General features: G+C 41.7%; 1 protein-coding gene across 1 annotated transcript in view; it reads right to left on the reverse strand.

Moving 5' to 3' along the window:
- The window catches only part of xpo4 (exportin 4), a 58,655-nt gene that overhangs the window by 20,059 nt on the left and 22,798 nt on the right, over positions 1 to 15,798 (reverse strand). The window contains exons 7-8 of the mRNA XM_026144589.2: positions 12,466 to 12,578; positions 1,585 to 1,742 (exon numbers count right to left, since the gene is read on the reverse strand). Of these exons, the coding sequence (XP_026000374.2) occupies positions 1,585 to 1,742; positions 12,466 to 12,578 (271 nt within the window). The remainder of the gene's footprint in view (positions 1 to 1,584; positions 1,743 to 12,465; positions 12,579 to 15,798) is intronic.

Consider the following 15,798-nt stretch of genomic DNA (forward strand, 5'->3'; position numbering starts at 1 on the left):
TAAACTGTAGGGAGAGAGATGCTAAAAGGGTTTCAACACGAGCTGCCCAGCTGGAATAGGCAAGCAAACCACATCAGTTTTATTACAGGGTCAGGCAGTTCTGTATTAGATTAGAGGAAGACTATAAAACTGATACAAAAAACACACCCATACCCGGTATTTTCCAGTGTTCGAGAGCTCGCTAATGTCAGTTTTTGTCTTCTTTGGTTAAAAACGTGTCTCCGTGAGAAGAATAAAGGGATAATTTAATCCACTTCGACGTAAATTTAGTTTAAGAGGAATCTGAGAAACATAAGTTACTAGTTTGCTGCATTTGTCACTGAACTGGAAGCCAGTTTCCTGCAGAGCGCGCAGATGCTACAATCAGAGGCTGTTAAAACAGAGACTCAACAAGCAATTACTTCCTGTAAATAAAGCACAAATGGTACAGTATGAGTCACGCTTCTGCTGACGTTGGCCTCCATCACTTGTTGAGTCTCTAAATTTAAGAAACATGACAACCTTGAGATACTGGGGGGAGATAAACAGCTTTTGAGGCTGTCACCAAGGATAATGTAACCACAACAGTGCTTGCTGCTACTGTTTTGTGCATAATGTGCTGTATTCAGCCGAAATGAACGCATTTTAGATGGAGTATTAAAATTAAATCTGCAGAGTTTCAGCCTTTGTAACACAATGCTCTTCCCAGTTCTCTCCTGGTTTATCTGCTTAACCATCTGTGTGACTGATGTAGATAAAGGTAAATAGCTTTTACACTGTAGACACACTTTATTAATGGAGCAAGACAAAGATCAATTGTAAACTCAGTAATTCACCCTTAGATGATTTGAATGCTTTTAATGTGTGTTAATGTTAATGCGTTTTTTTTAAGTTTACATATTTTTGGAAATGCACGTGCACAATAGGAATTATTTAATAAAAGGAAACATTTATTTAGTGCAGCTCGTGGTCAGTGTGTATTAACCTTGCGATCTATGGGGAAGCTACTTTAACATGGAGCCTACAGCACAAAACTTACTTGTTATTGATAACAACGCTCTGTGCTTAAAATTTAATGCGGAAAGAGTGGTCACCATAGAGACTGGCCCAACTTAATGTGGTTTACATTCAGCAGCCTGCAGCACCTGATTAGCAAGTTAGAGTGCATAATTGAAAAGAGTGCATACTTTGCAAAATCTAATGTGTTTTAAATGGCAAAGCTAACATGCTCATCTTAGTAGGTACAATAATCACCATGTGGAGCAGATTAGCAAGCATGCAAGCTAACCCTTTCTGAATAACCAAAACAAAATGCAAAGCACAGATAAGGCTGATGGCACTGGCAGGAAATTCTGACCTTTACTTGGCTTGCTATCATATTGTGGTTTATAACTTAAATCCTTCACAAATCAATGACATTCAACTGACCGTCGGACATTACGATTCTGCTAACATGGCTAAAACATCAATGTTTCTCAATAACAAGAATTCAATTTGGTATCTACTTTTGATACATTTCTCCATACCTGTGCCAAAATTCGACTTCAATACCTCAACACAAGCACATAAACGAAGACTACTGCAGTAACTATTATAGTCACTCACCCATTGATCATACTGAGCAGCCCCTCCATCAGGTGGGCCAGGTAAGAGATCTGGGCGTTCTCATCTGGGAATACAGGCCCGTGCATGGAGGCCAGCTGGGCCAGGCACTGAAGGGAATCCTGGGCCATGTCAGAGTCCTCTCGAATCTTCCTGTGTACCTGAACAAGAGGAGAATTTCTTTTTATCATTGTTTTTAAAGTAGAAAAGCAGAGCCTTCGCATAAAAAGGACAGAACCTCTACAATAATCAGTCCACAATGAAGCAGTGAGTGCTCTGGATAATGAAGTACTCCTGTACAGCAAACGTACGGAAAACTGCTGAACACCATCTGTCAGCTTTAACAATTTAGTGAAGAAGAAAAGATGATCTTTTTCATCAGTCTTCATCAGCCAAAAGGAAACAAAAGTTTCTTTTGGACTACACATGATCAAATATTAATATAACCTAGAGAACAACAATCTTGAGCAGCGCTTGAACACACTTGACCTGCCCATATGGAAAAGAAATAGAAAAAACTTATAAAAGCCTTGCATCAGATGTGGACTACTTCATATAGTGACTCATAGAAGGCTTATATGATTTACTCATGAAAGTGGCCACTTTCATATATTGTTTTAGGAAGTGTCCAAAACATACAAGTTTCATTTATATAATTTTCTAGGGATCTTATATCTGTTTTCACTCTTGTATGCTTTTCATACAAGTTTCACACAAGACAGATACAAACTTCATAAGATTTATATAAATCTTTTCAAAAATGGGTGGGCTCGGCAAAACCTATTAGTCTTATTTTCTCTTTCTTTTAACTTAGGAATGGTATTCCAGTTATTCAAAAGTCATTGCAAATTACTGTGAAATTATTTGTCACCTAAATTTCAAAAATATTATTTATTAAAATTATTATTATTATGTTCATCGTCAGACCTTTCTGGCAGGTTCAAGAACAAAAGCCCACGATAAGTGTCTGACCAGTAAAATGTAGTCTGTTCCTAATAACAAACATGACCAACCATCCCAGGCGAGATTGTTGTGGCACAACCAAGTGACCTGTAAATATACTGACCTGTAATATTTTCATAAAAGACAAGCAGCACGCAGCATTCATGAATACTTAGACCGACCGTTCACATCCTCTATGGACCATTTTCTTAGATATTTTTTAATGACAGCGCTATTGACAATATGTCTTACCCATCAGAAGTTTAATGATAATGATTTCTGAAATAATATCTAATCAATGTGTGACTGTTATGTCATAATTAAACACTGCCCGTGGCATTCTGCATTTTAATAAGTTTTTATTCTTAAAATTAAACTGCAATGTAACAAACACCACTTTGAAATAGAAATGTCTCAGGTTAAGAATAAAAAGGTGAACCTGCCTCATCCTCCTGTCCCCAAAAGCGAAAAAAAAAAAAAAAAAAAACCATACCAGCTGATAACCTGCAGGATTTATACTCACTGGTGTAATCCCACTACACAGCACACTGAAGCGTCGTGAAATGGCGAATTGATTGTGATCTGTCACTGTGACCCAGGTCTCAAACAAACAATGGCTGAGCAGCCTCAATCAAAATAGAAGAGGAAGAAACAGACTCCTGATGGGGGAGAAAAACAACGAAAACTAAACTGGATGATTCCGTCTCAGTTGCGAGCTTCCATTCAGTTGTGGGATTCGAGGGTTGGTTTGTTGTTTAAGGTCACACTTCAGCAAGAGAAAAAGCATTATTGGATTTGACTGTGCATGCAGACAGGCAAGTGTATGGCAAAGCAGCAGCAGTAAAAGCTCTGAAAGTCATCACAGCCTCTCAGCAACATGTGTTTCCACTATGTGCACGTCTGGAGCTCAAATTCCTTCTTCCTGTGCGCTGTGGCTCTCTTCTCAGCCGGTCCGGGCTCTTTTCCTTTTTCTTCTCCGGTCTCCTCAACTGTCATCCTCTTAAATCCAGAGAGAGTGCTCCTTCATCAACTCCACACTCTTAAACCAACACATGGCCCCATCGCTGAGGCAATCAAACTTTCAACCTCCCTCTCTCCTTTTGCTGGTGCTTCCTCCTCCTCCCCTCAAATGTTCTCCCCTTCTTGCTTCCCCCCTAAATTCTTTATCGCCCCTTCTCCCCGCTCCTCCTCTCTTCTCTTCCCTACAGCTGTGGTGTCCGCTTTGTCGTAAGCCGCGCTGCTGGGAAGAGATCTCAGATGCTAACGTAGCATAACGTTAGTCCTCTCCGTCGCTGCCCTCTTCCAGAGCATGAAGTCATCCTCTGGAAGAGCTCAGCGAGAGGACAGGGGAGGAGGCGAGAGGGGCAACTGGTGAGTGAGCGAGAGAGAAAGAGGGAGGGGTGTAAGAGGCAGACCCAAGCGAGACCCAAGGACTGAACAGCGCGAGCTCTGAAAAAGCAGCTGCACCAGCGAGTGAACCATGCGATGTCAGTAATGTCAGTCGCCTCGACTCTGACTATAAGTAGAGATACTCAGCGAGCACGTGCGAGTGAGTGTGTCCGGGGGGAGTGGATGAAAGCAAGGAGAGCTTTCTGGCACAGGTGATTTTCTTTATTTTGAGGAATATAAAAAACACCCCTTATCAGTATATTAGGGATAGCTCGCTATTTAAACGAATCTTAGCCAGTTTAATAAAAACTCTATTCCAAAACAAAAGATCTTCTTTCAAAAGGTTGTAAAGTTCAGTTTGTTCACATCATTTTAAATGGGAACAGGCTATATAATAAACTGATAATCAACCTCCATCCTCCTGAATTTCTGTGGATCCAGCATTTGGCATCTTCTGTTAGTGAGTTCTCATTCCAATTTAATAAGCTCCAAGGCTACGAGAATCTGTTATTGAAGCATCGCATCCCTCCTTGCTCCGTCTTTGTCCTTTAACTTCAAATCGTGTTTAAAAGAAAATGAAAACATTCCAGGGAGGTAAACCGGGCAAACGAAGCAGAGATAAGCAAAGATTTGATTTGTTGTGGCCAAAATCCCCCGGCACCCCCATACTTCAATAAACTGAATTGGAATTGGCCATGATTTGGATTGTGTTAACAATCCAATTCAGGGTAACAGATTTATGGTTCACGACTCACAAATCAAACCAGAAAAAAGAAAGAAAGAAATGCGCTCCTGACACCTTTGGCCTTGAAATATGCAGATTCCTCCTCTGAAAACTGCTCTTTTGCCATTTGTCTGTAGCTGGGGACCCAGCTCTCATTGCTAATAATGGTCCTCGACATGAAAGCGGGGTCATTTTGACAAAGAACTTTGTGCCTGATGCATTTTCAGGTCTATTTTAAATTTGCAGACTGGAAGTACAAAAAGAAATTGACTTTTAAGGAGCACTAATACAGTCCAGAGGTAGACAAGGAGACGACCCTCAAGGGACTATTAGACAAATTTAAATCAGGTATCATTTTTATACTCAGCTTTAGAAAACTACTTTATGTTACGAAATGGGAGGGTGTAATATCGGCGCGCTGACAAACACTAGTAATCCTTGATTATTCCATCACAAATTAAGCACATAAAACATCTTGAACTTTGTTTGGTTGTTTTTCCAACACTCTGACGCCCAAAGAGATGCTGCTGCATGTGAAAGAGGCCATCACTACACTGAAAAACAAAATAAACCTATCTTAGCAAAAACTTTGGAGGGGCAAATCAATCTGGCAGATATCTTAAAAATTTGATGTTCACTGATCAACTCGCCAAAATAAAAAGGCCTTAAAAAAAGACCATAGAAGACAACTATAGGAGATGATTGCAAATTCACTGTTAAAATATGTTGTTATATAAAGCCTGTTGCTGATCACTAGCACGACTGGTTTCTAGATTTATCAAATATGAAATCCTGACTGCAATACTCCCTGTTGTGGAGATTATCATTGATACCCTGAAGTTCAAATGTATTTACTACTACATATTTTGACAAGGCACCAAACCTCGACTTTCATTAGAGCAGCTCTCATTAGATTAAACAGGATTCAAACTCCAAAACACACGCTTTTCAGTGTATATCAAAGTACCAAGCTTCAACACCTGACACTATCGTAGATAAATTATGTAGCCAGGCAGAGAAGAAAGAGTGGTAGAGTGGGGTGAGGAAGACGAGAACCAGCAAAGAGAAAAAAAATGAAAGAAAAGGACAGGTAGACAAGACGGGGAGAGGATGCAGACGAAGAGCAAAAGAACAGACAAAGAAAAGGAGTGGGAGAAAGGGAAAGGCAGGGAGAAATGAGGAATGATATTTATAGAAGGAGACAAAGCCTGGTGTCTGTTACCTCAGGGGGCTCAGAGGCTCATCTTTCTGTTTTTTCAAATCAACACAGTGCTCCCAACTTATTGTCTTCGCTCGCTCTTTTCCACCATCACTCTCTCTTCCTCCATGTCTCAGATTGGGTTACTGTCTGCCCGCAGGCCTCTGCTGCAGCCTCATTAGTCCCTGCACTCCACACTGATTGTGTTTACTGGTAAACATGTAATGCTTTAGCGCATGCAGGCTTTTTTCTAGTTGGCATGTAAACGCAATTTCATATCCCAGTAATCTACATCGTAATATAGTACATTTTATATAACTTAAGAAACAATAGACAGTAATTATAATTCGGTGCTCGTTTTCGCTACTGTTGTAAATACTGAATTAAAAAGAAAAAACGTGCACTTAAATTTGCATAATAAAACTGGCCTAGAAAACCTCTCAAATTTGATAAATGTCCCACAGCATATACTCTATCATCCTCTATCTCATTCTCAGTTCGGAATAGCTGATGCAGAGGTTTAGTAGAGAGTCATCCCGTAACCTAAATATCTAGGTACAACTGGCAAATGAGAGACTAAGGCATTTCACAATCCTAGTTACTAAACTTTTGACCTTAACAACCAGCTGGTTCTCAAAGAAATGTGTAAATTTAAATGCCTAATGGCTCTGTCAATAGGAAAAAAATTGCAAGATTGCAAATAGTTACAGTGACTAACTAGTTACCCAGAGGTTGAGTGTGCAAACCCTCAACTGCTGGGTAACGACATTCAATTGCACAGGAACTGCACAGCTCACATGGTAGGAGGCAACCATTCTCCAACCAACCACAGTCAGACTGAGACAGCTTGGTGAAGGTTTGCAAATAAGTTCCTTCTTATTTACAAATGCAGACAGTTTGACAAACTTCGGCAATCTGTGTCAATCTGCACCAATGAATGTAACTCTTATATGATGCGTCTCTTTTGCAACATGAGACTTAATTCAACTAGGTACCAACTTGTTGTATTCTGGTTATATTCAAACTCAAATCACAACAACAGTCGCCTCAAGGCACTTTATATTGTAAGGTAGACCCTACAATAATACATACAGAGAAAGACCCAACAATCATGTGAGTCCCTATGAGGAAGCACTTTGGCAACAGTGGGAAGGAAAAACTCCCTTTTAACAGGAAGTAACCTCCGGCAGAACCAGGCTCAGGGAGGGGCGGGGCCATCTGCTGCAACCGGTTGGGGTGAGAGAAGGAAGACAGGATAGAAGACATGCTGTGGAAGAGATAACAAGTATGATTCAGCACGGAGAGGTCTATTAACACATAGTGAGTGAGAAAGGTGCCTGAAGAAGAAATACTCAGTGCATCATGAGAATCCCCCAGCAGCCTCCACCTATTGCATGTATATAGGTGGAGGCTATACATGGGGTCTTGCTTTCCTGAGCGTCTATGTCATTATGCAGTTAAATCCCCGATCTGCAGCAACAACATCGTTATTTGTGGAGGAACTTCAGAATTTCTGTTTCAGATCTATGAGGCAGTAGAAGTAGTTAATCAGAATTGCCAACTTGATCCAATTCCATTGCAAACAACCCAAAACCTGACTGGTTTCATCCTAACGCATCAAAGTCACAACAACAAACTGGTCTCAGTCTTTAAAGCATCCATTTCAAAGAAAACAAGATCACAAGTCGACTGCACACTGCTGCAGTAATTTTGGTTGTGCTGCCGTCCCCAGTCACCGTTTTCCCTAATGTGATTGGAGCACACAATTCACACGCTAAAATCGGCTTCATCACTGCTGCCAAACAATGTAACCTGATATCATTTCAGCTTGTTGTGAACCTGAAAAAACACAATAGGGAGCTGGGCTAGTGGTCTGCTGGTGGGTTAGTGATGCATCGGTGCCTAGAGATTCCCAGATTCCACAGAGGCTGGAAAAGATGAGATGTTACCATGCAACGTTGGAAAAACCTGAGTAATCGCTTTGTTTCTCTCGTGACTTCTTCTATTCCAACTCCAGCGTGTCACGACAACCGCGACTAACTACTGCAACTTTACCGACTGTTCTTATCAACTAGGAAATAATTCGATATTATGTAACTAGAGATTTGTGTTGGATACATGTCTCAAGTTTTGAAAGAGCAAAAGGAATATTAGATTATATGTGAGTTTGTGAGGCTGTGTGCCTGTGCTTTCATTTTTATTCCTGCGTGCGTGTCTACTCGTGATGAAATAAACCAGATGCATCTGCTTTCATTGCATGAGTTATGTTAGTGCGAGGGTACATAATCACAATTTGATGCTGCTCTCTAAACACTTGGAGGCAAACTGAAACTAAAAACACAAACAGCAAACAACAAATCCATAGTTGGGGGGCCAAAAACATACGTGCCTCCGCTTGTGTGCGCGACCCTTTGTGCTGCCTTCTTTTCTGCTCTTTCTTTTTCGGTTGGAGTGGCAGGGTGCGCCGTGATCACGAGGTGCTAAAAATCGACAAAAGTGGAGTGCGTTTATTTTGAAGGAGCAATCAGTGGCGGTTTCTTCCTTTCAATCTCCAGCAGCCCATTTATCCCCAAACCTCTCTCACTGCTGAAAATTGCATCCACAATTCCCTCCCTCTAAATTGTATTTGTCTGCTCCATCTTTTTCTATCCACCAAGATTACCTCCTTCCATTCCTGCACCTCCTCTAATTTTCTCCTCGCTCTCTTTCCCATTTCCCTCATTCCTCCTACTGTTTGTATTTTCTTCCCATCTCTTGTTTCTTACCCTCTTCTCTTCATCCATCATCCCCCTTCCCTGAATCTCACAGCCATAATTGTCCCGAGCTAAAGCGAGAAAACAGATAAGTGCTTTTCTCCAAAAAACCCAAGGGGCCAGAATGACACTTGGGTGGACTGAGCGTCTTTTCAGCAGCCGAATGGCTTCGACGCGCTGCATAATTATCAAGATGACTTCTGAGATATGTGCTCGTCCTCTCAGCCAGAATGGAGATCTCAACCTCTGCTCTGGGTGGTCACTAATCATCTGCCTCCAGTATTATCTCATTGGTTTGTAGATTCATTCTAGTAATTGTCAGTGAACTTACAGACTGACTCAAGCCACTTGCTTTAATGCCTGCCTTTGACTTTTATTTAGTTAACCTGCTACTTCCAATTTATTGCTGTTCAATTTAGACCTTATTTGCATAGCTTTATAACTATTAACATTACTTTACATTACATTACTTTTGTAATTACTGACCTAAAGAACCATCCGTACTCTCATAAGCTCTGTCCCCATTAAGGTCAGATTTGTTATAGTCCACATTCCAGGCAAGTCAAAGTTTAACCAGGAAGTCATTCTGTAAAGTTTAACTGATGTTTATAACACACAGTATAAACACTAATTTTTAGTTTTACCCTTTCTTTCAAGGTAAGTTTCAGCTACTGTGAAGGACTGCGGAAGTTCTTTGTGATCACCTGGCAGCTTGTGTTTCTTGCTTCCTCCTTCTATATAAACACGGGGGGAAAAAACAAGAAAAAAGAAACCGTTGACAGGAAAAAGTCCAGAGCTTTTAATTATAAAAATATTCTGGATTGCTGAGAATTAAAACATTTTTTTAAAAGACCATTTAAAAAGAAATAAATAAAATTTTAAAATACTGGCAGCTGCCGGTGCTACTCCCCTCAGCTTCCTAGTAGATGGACATATGGCATCAATTTGAAAATCCTAGGGGACATCTTTCCTGATGTATTGTGTTCACAAGATTTTAAGAAAACTTGACCTCTGACCTTGAGGTTGAGGCTAGCGAGATTCGAAGACCTATGGTATTAATTTGAAAATCGTACATCGCCTCCTTCTTGAGTTCTGGGATTCACAAGCTTGCCTGCCTGCCCACCGGAGGTGTGGTGACAATACCCCATCAGCCTTTTACAGCTTAGGGGGTAAACAAAAATAAATAAATCAACAATATGTGCGATGTCTCTGATCAACAACTAAACTTTTTTTGTCTGCATTCACAACAGCTTCTTTTTTTAAACTCACAGCACTGATAAAGAGGGCAAAGGAAGGGAGACTGATAGGCACCCACCCACAGACAGAGGGAGACTCCCAAGAGGCCCTCAATAGGATGAAGTAAGTGTGTGTGTGTGTGTGTGTGTGTGTGTGTGTGTGTGTGTGTGTGTGTGTGTGTGTGTGTGTGTGTGTGTGTGTGTGTTATGGTTGGGTTACTGTGGTTGTTAACAGGGGCCCCTAATCCTGGGCTGGGTTCTAATCCTGCCACTGGACTGTGACCCTGATGGCGCGTGTCTATAAGACCCCCCCTCGACACACACAGACACACTCTTTAGCCTGTTGCCACTCAGGGACACACGGCAGCTGAGACAGCAGAGTATCCCATTAAAGTGAATAAACACACCCAAACACACCTCAGATCCAAACAGAGGGTATGCACAAACATCTAGTGCACAAGCTCAAACTGTCAAACTGACATAATCCCGTAGAGACGGACGTGTGTTAGCAACACACATGAAAATGGAGACAACACAAGAAGGATGATGGTGCAACATACGCACACAGACACGCACACACCGGCAGCTGACATCTCCACAGCAGCCTTACAATAACAAACAGTTGAGCTACTAGAAATACCGCAGCGAGAGATGAAACGGGAGGTCTGACAACTGAAACCGCCGCAAAAAGCCTCCCGCAGATTCCAGCAGCAAAGAGAAGCTACGGAAAAACGACAAATATTTTTATTCGAGCCAAACGGCCGCGATCAGCCAATCAAGTCCTTGATTAGGCTGCTGTAATTTGTACAACAAACTGTGATTACATCCACTGCTTAGCGCCAATTACAGTTAATGGTGATTTCTTTGTGATCAAAGTTGTGACAATCAGAGGGAAAACTTTCTGCTGTGTAGAGAGAAAAGAAGAAGGAAAAAAAAAACAGACTGTCAAAGAGTGGTAATTATCAGGCAATGCAAATGAGGGCTTATGAACAAAACATGAGTGTTTCACCAGTTCAACAGCAACAAAGCTCTCCAGACACAGCAGAGGAAAATGACAGGATTGTAGTCGCAGCTGAGAAAGAATAACTCAGACCTCTGGCCAACAGGATATGCAGACATATAACCAATGAAATATCGCATTCAGAATAATTCACAAATAAATAAATTATGACATTTCATTTTTCACATCTTAACGTGAATCATTGAACAACAACAACTCAAACTCAACTATATGGTAGTAGTTCTGGCATTGTGGACAAATGCTAAATCCTGATTTTTTTTTTTTTTTTTAAAAAAGCCCCAAATTTTCAACTGATGGAAGCATAAAGTGCAGATGACTTGACATGAATACAAAAAAAAAGAAAAAAGCATACCATTATTAGGAGGGAGGGTCCCTTTGGTGGTCACGTTCCCTTAAGATTTTTTCATGTTCACTGGATTGAATCAAATAATTTCTGCAGATTTTTCAGTTTCTTCCTCAAAACTCGTAAACTGGATTCAAATCTAGAATATGGGGAATTCTCCTGATATAGTTAAGCTTTTGAAACCAGTGAGAGACACGATGCTGTAAAATGTTGGAAGTAGCCGCACACTGTAAAGAATAACACCCAAGATAAGCTGTGGCACCACAACAACACTGATCTGTATTATATGCCCTAAAATATAGAGAGAGGGATCAGCCGGAGTCCAGATCACTGATGCAGATGTTAATTCTACCGTCTGTAACCTAAGCAGAAATCAACAGTCACCCATCCAGGGTTTCCCAGTTAGCCACCTCGAGGCTTGATGTGTGACCACAATTGTAAAAACTAAACAATCGAAGCCTGTCAGCTCTCGGCAGTATGTCTGCAAAAGAGCCCACAGCTTCAGTAGCGTTTAGTAGAGATGTAGAAGACAGGTGGAAGATAAAAGGAAGGAGCCACATATGGCAGCAGGCAACTGAAAGGCTGTACAGTGAAGCAGTATCTGGTAACTGGCTGCCAGTGAGCATAGATGGATGCTGGAAGGAAGAAGAGCTGACCAGTTTGTTCCAATCCTCTCATCCGCACTGTGTGCTCAGCCAGCACACAGCCAGTGGTCTCTTAAAACACACGGAACAAAAATACACATTTACTTCACCGGGCGGTCCTCTGGACAGTAACACAATAACACGACCCCACGGCAAAGCACTCATAAATCTACTTAATGGTGCATTCAATAAACCCACAAAGCTAGTGCAAACTTAAGATGTGCCAAACGAGGCGGTCAAATGAAATCCTTCTGCCCCACATGAAAAGACGAGTTCTCTCTCTTTGCTTATAATAAATAAACCGCCTGTCAGGAGAGGAAAGGAGGAGACAAGAACAACACAATAAAGAGACAAAATGACTTTGTTTTGGATGAAAACTTTGGGGAAAAGAAGTCTTCTGGTGTAGTGGTGATTCTGGTGGAGGCAACCATTGCTATACAAGTTTCATCAGAAGCTACTGTAACAACTTCATGCATGCGAAAGTGTGCAGAGGAACTCATGATACTTCACATCAGGGTTTAAGGTTCAAATTCAGCATCAAACACTTCAAAATAAATTAAAATAAAATACAACTTTGAGAAGCTGGTAGAGCTCTGAGAAGAAAAACAGAGATCCAGCATGGACGGGATACTCACAGTGAAGAAGAGGTCCATGACACGTGTGTCCAATAGCGCTTCCCTCCAGGTCTCTGTGGGCTTAAGCGTGACGTTCTGCGTGGCCTCGAACATGGCGATGTAGTGGCGCCCCAGTGAATCGCCGCCAGTTAAGGCCAGTAACAGCATGAAGAGGAGGAGGAGGAGGAGAGGGAGGAGTACCACACAAAGAGCACACTCTCAGTTGATATTCTGGTTTCGTTTGACTGGCAGCAGAAACTTGTCAATTGTTAACCAGCTCTTCCTCTCATTGACCCTGTCAATCTTTATTCCACGAGTTTTTGTTTTTTCTAATTTTCTCACCCTGCCCTCCTTGGTGGCTTTGTTTTCTTCGCTCTTCCTTCTTTCTCCTTTGTCAGCTCTTCATTTGCCACAGCTTTTACCCACACAGTAAATCTCAACTTCTTTCTCACACTTTTGCCCACTGTCCCTCTCCCTCCATCTGCTTTCTCAGACTTTCCCCGGTCTTTACCCTCTGACTTTGCCTGACACCTTCTTCCCTTCTTGTCCTCTTATTCACCCCTCTTCCTACCAGCCCTCCCTTCTTTCGCTGTTTTCTCTCTTCTGCTTCCTCAAGATCTGAAAAGCTCCAGACACACTCTCGCCGCAGCCAATCCACACTTGGCCTCTTTGTCCACTCCTCTGCAAGACGTCCTCGAGACTCCTTACTGCCCTGAAACACTCCCCCTCCCTCCTCAGCCAATCACTTTGTCCCTCCTTCGGACTGCTTCCCAGTCCTGAAACCAAGGCCCCCCTCATACTTCTATCACACTCTGTCCTCTCATGTCAATCAACACTCTTTTCCCTCATGAACATTTTTAAATTGTACTCCTTGGTCCTAACATGACACTTTCTCTCTCCTTGTCCGCACAACCCGACCTTCTCATTTGAAACCATCATCTTAAACCCACAATCACTCTCTGTTCTGAAGGCTATAAAAACATTTTCATCTTAATGTCCCTCGTCTCCTTTCTCCCAAACAAATCTGTTTTCCACGCTCTCACAACACACAGTCTCCTTATTTAAGACTTTCTCTGCACCCACAAGCTTTTCACAAACCCACAACACACACACACTCTCCCTGTCCTTATTCTAAAACTCTAAAGACACATCCACAACAAGCTTTTTATTTTCTCCTTAGCTCATCAAGAACAATCCTTTTTACTACTTCCCTTCCCTAGGCCAACCGGGGCTTTTCTCTCTCCTTAACCAAGCACCTCACAAAAACCCACAACACTTTGCACTCATCAGACAATTTGTCTTGCTTTATTAACCACCATCAAGAACCACTTCTTTTTTCCTTATCCCCCCAAAAATAATAAATTTGTCTCCTACTGTAAAATACATTTTCACCACAAATCAAACAACAAGTAGGTTCCTTCTGTTTTCTGTCCTCCTGGCTTTTGGAAGTGCAAACAATCTCTTACCTCACTAGAGAACAATCCATCAAACCTCTCTCTTCATGGCCTCTCTGCAATCCTCCCTCCAACGCCGGCCTCGTCAAAACAAACTCCCACAGGAGACTCAATAAACCTGAGATTATCTGTATATATCAACAGCTTCACAGCTTCAGTTGACGCTTTTCATTATGAATTAATTTACTGAATATTTTTCTAACACATTCTCTCATAACCTGCTTAAAGCGCATGGACAGATGGATTTTTCTGACAGAAAACAAAAGACACTATCCCAAACCAAAGGATGACATCAAATATTTTGTTTGCCAGAGGAACGGTTTAAGGCCCGACCAGAATCAGCTACAACTGAGGAGAACCATCGGCTTTCATGTGTGAAAAATTTATTTCCATAGTTGCTACCAACTGCTAAATCCCAAGTTAAACCCAAAGGCTAAACTGGCCTATCCATCCATTTTCCTAACTGCTTATCAAATTCAGGGTCATTGAGGGCAGGAGCCTATGTCAGCTTTTACGGGGTAGGGGGGTGGACACACCCTGCACAGGTCACTAGACCTAACACAGAGAGTCAGACAAGCAATCACACTTACATTCAAGTGCACAGCCAACTTTGAATCATCAGTTAACCCAACATGCAAGTATTTGGACTGTTGGGTTATACAGGAGAACCTGCGCAGGCACAGGCAGGACGCGCTAACTGCACACCCAAAGCTGCACCCTCCCCTCACATGAAACTCAGGGACACACAGGGTGGAGAGAAAAAAAAAACACAACGAAAAAATAACTTAAAAACAAACAAACAAAACAAAACAAGATTAAAAAAGAAAAGAAAAAAAAAAGCACACCGATCCATATCACTACCCTGCGGCTCAGTGACAGCACAAGGAAACTTCCATAGGAATGTTTGATCAAAGCCAAACGGCGACAGAGGCTGGCAAGGTCACGCATTCCTGCCACACCAGTCGACAGTCACTCCCCGTGCACACACCCCACCACAACACACCACACCACACTTCTCGGCACAGAAGTTGGCACCTGTTTAAGGGCCTGTGGGATTGTGTGTGTGTCCGTCCATCCAATGATTGCCTTTCAGGCTACTTTAAAAATAGTCGTGGCGAGGCACAGGACCTCTAACTGAACCTTAGGGGGAATGAGAAAGAGGTCAGATAAGTAGTGAGTGTTCCTCAATGACTAACAAACAACTGGAGTTAACCATTTCATTCTGATTAAACACTTTCCTTTCACGATTAGTTCCTCTGAAAGCCCCTCTTAACTTGATTTTAAACACTCTTTTTTTTGTCTAGCTTAAATGTCAGTTGTCATGTTGGCTTTATAAAACTAACCAAGGTTGTTGCCTTTTAACGTTCCTGTCATGTTCTAAATCAAATTCCTGTTTGTCAATCATCAGTGAAAAAGCCCAGGAGAAAAAAATATATATTTATGAGGCCAGAGACAAAAGAGAGAAGCAGGTTAACGCGTGGTCCTAATGCAAGTGCGGCTAACTTGCGACACGCAACTAGACGCAGTCTCCACAGGGAGGGACCACCTCTGTGATAAAGGTCGTACAAACACTCCTAAAGATCAAATGACTGAGACTAAACTCACAAAACCTCAGGAATGATAACTACACAGCTACTTCAGACATTTCATGCAGATGGACAGAGCAGTGATGCAGTCTGACAGGCAGAATTAGAGGAAAACTGGAAGAAATGTAACTGGTTTGAACCCTCCACTGTATTGGATTAAGAGCAGATTATAAACACTAGTGCTCAGGAATACATGTTATCTTTACAACTTCCAAGCAGATGACTGAAAATAACTTGGAAGCAACTTTCTAGGAAAAAGATAACATAATATAGCCAAGTGCAGCATGCTTATTAACACTTTTTATACCTGTGCA

Source organism: Astatotilapia calliptera, chromosome 16 (genome assembly GCF_964374335.1).
Source record: "Astatotilapia calliptera chromosome 16, fAstCal68.1, whole genome shotgun sequence".
Taxonomy (NCBI): domain Eukaryota; kingdom Metazoa; phylum Chordata; class Actinopteri; order Cichliformes; family Cichlidae; genus Astatotilapia; species Astatotilapia calliptera.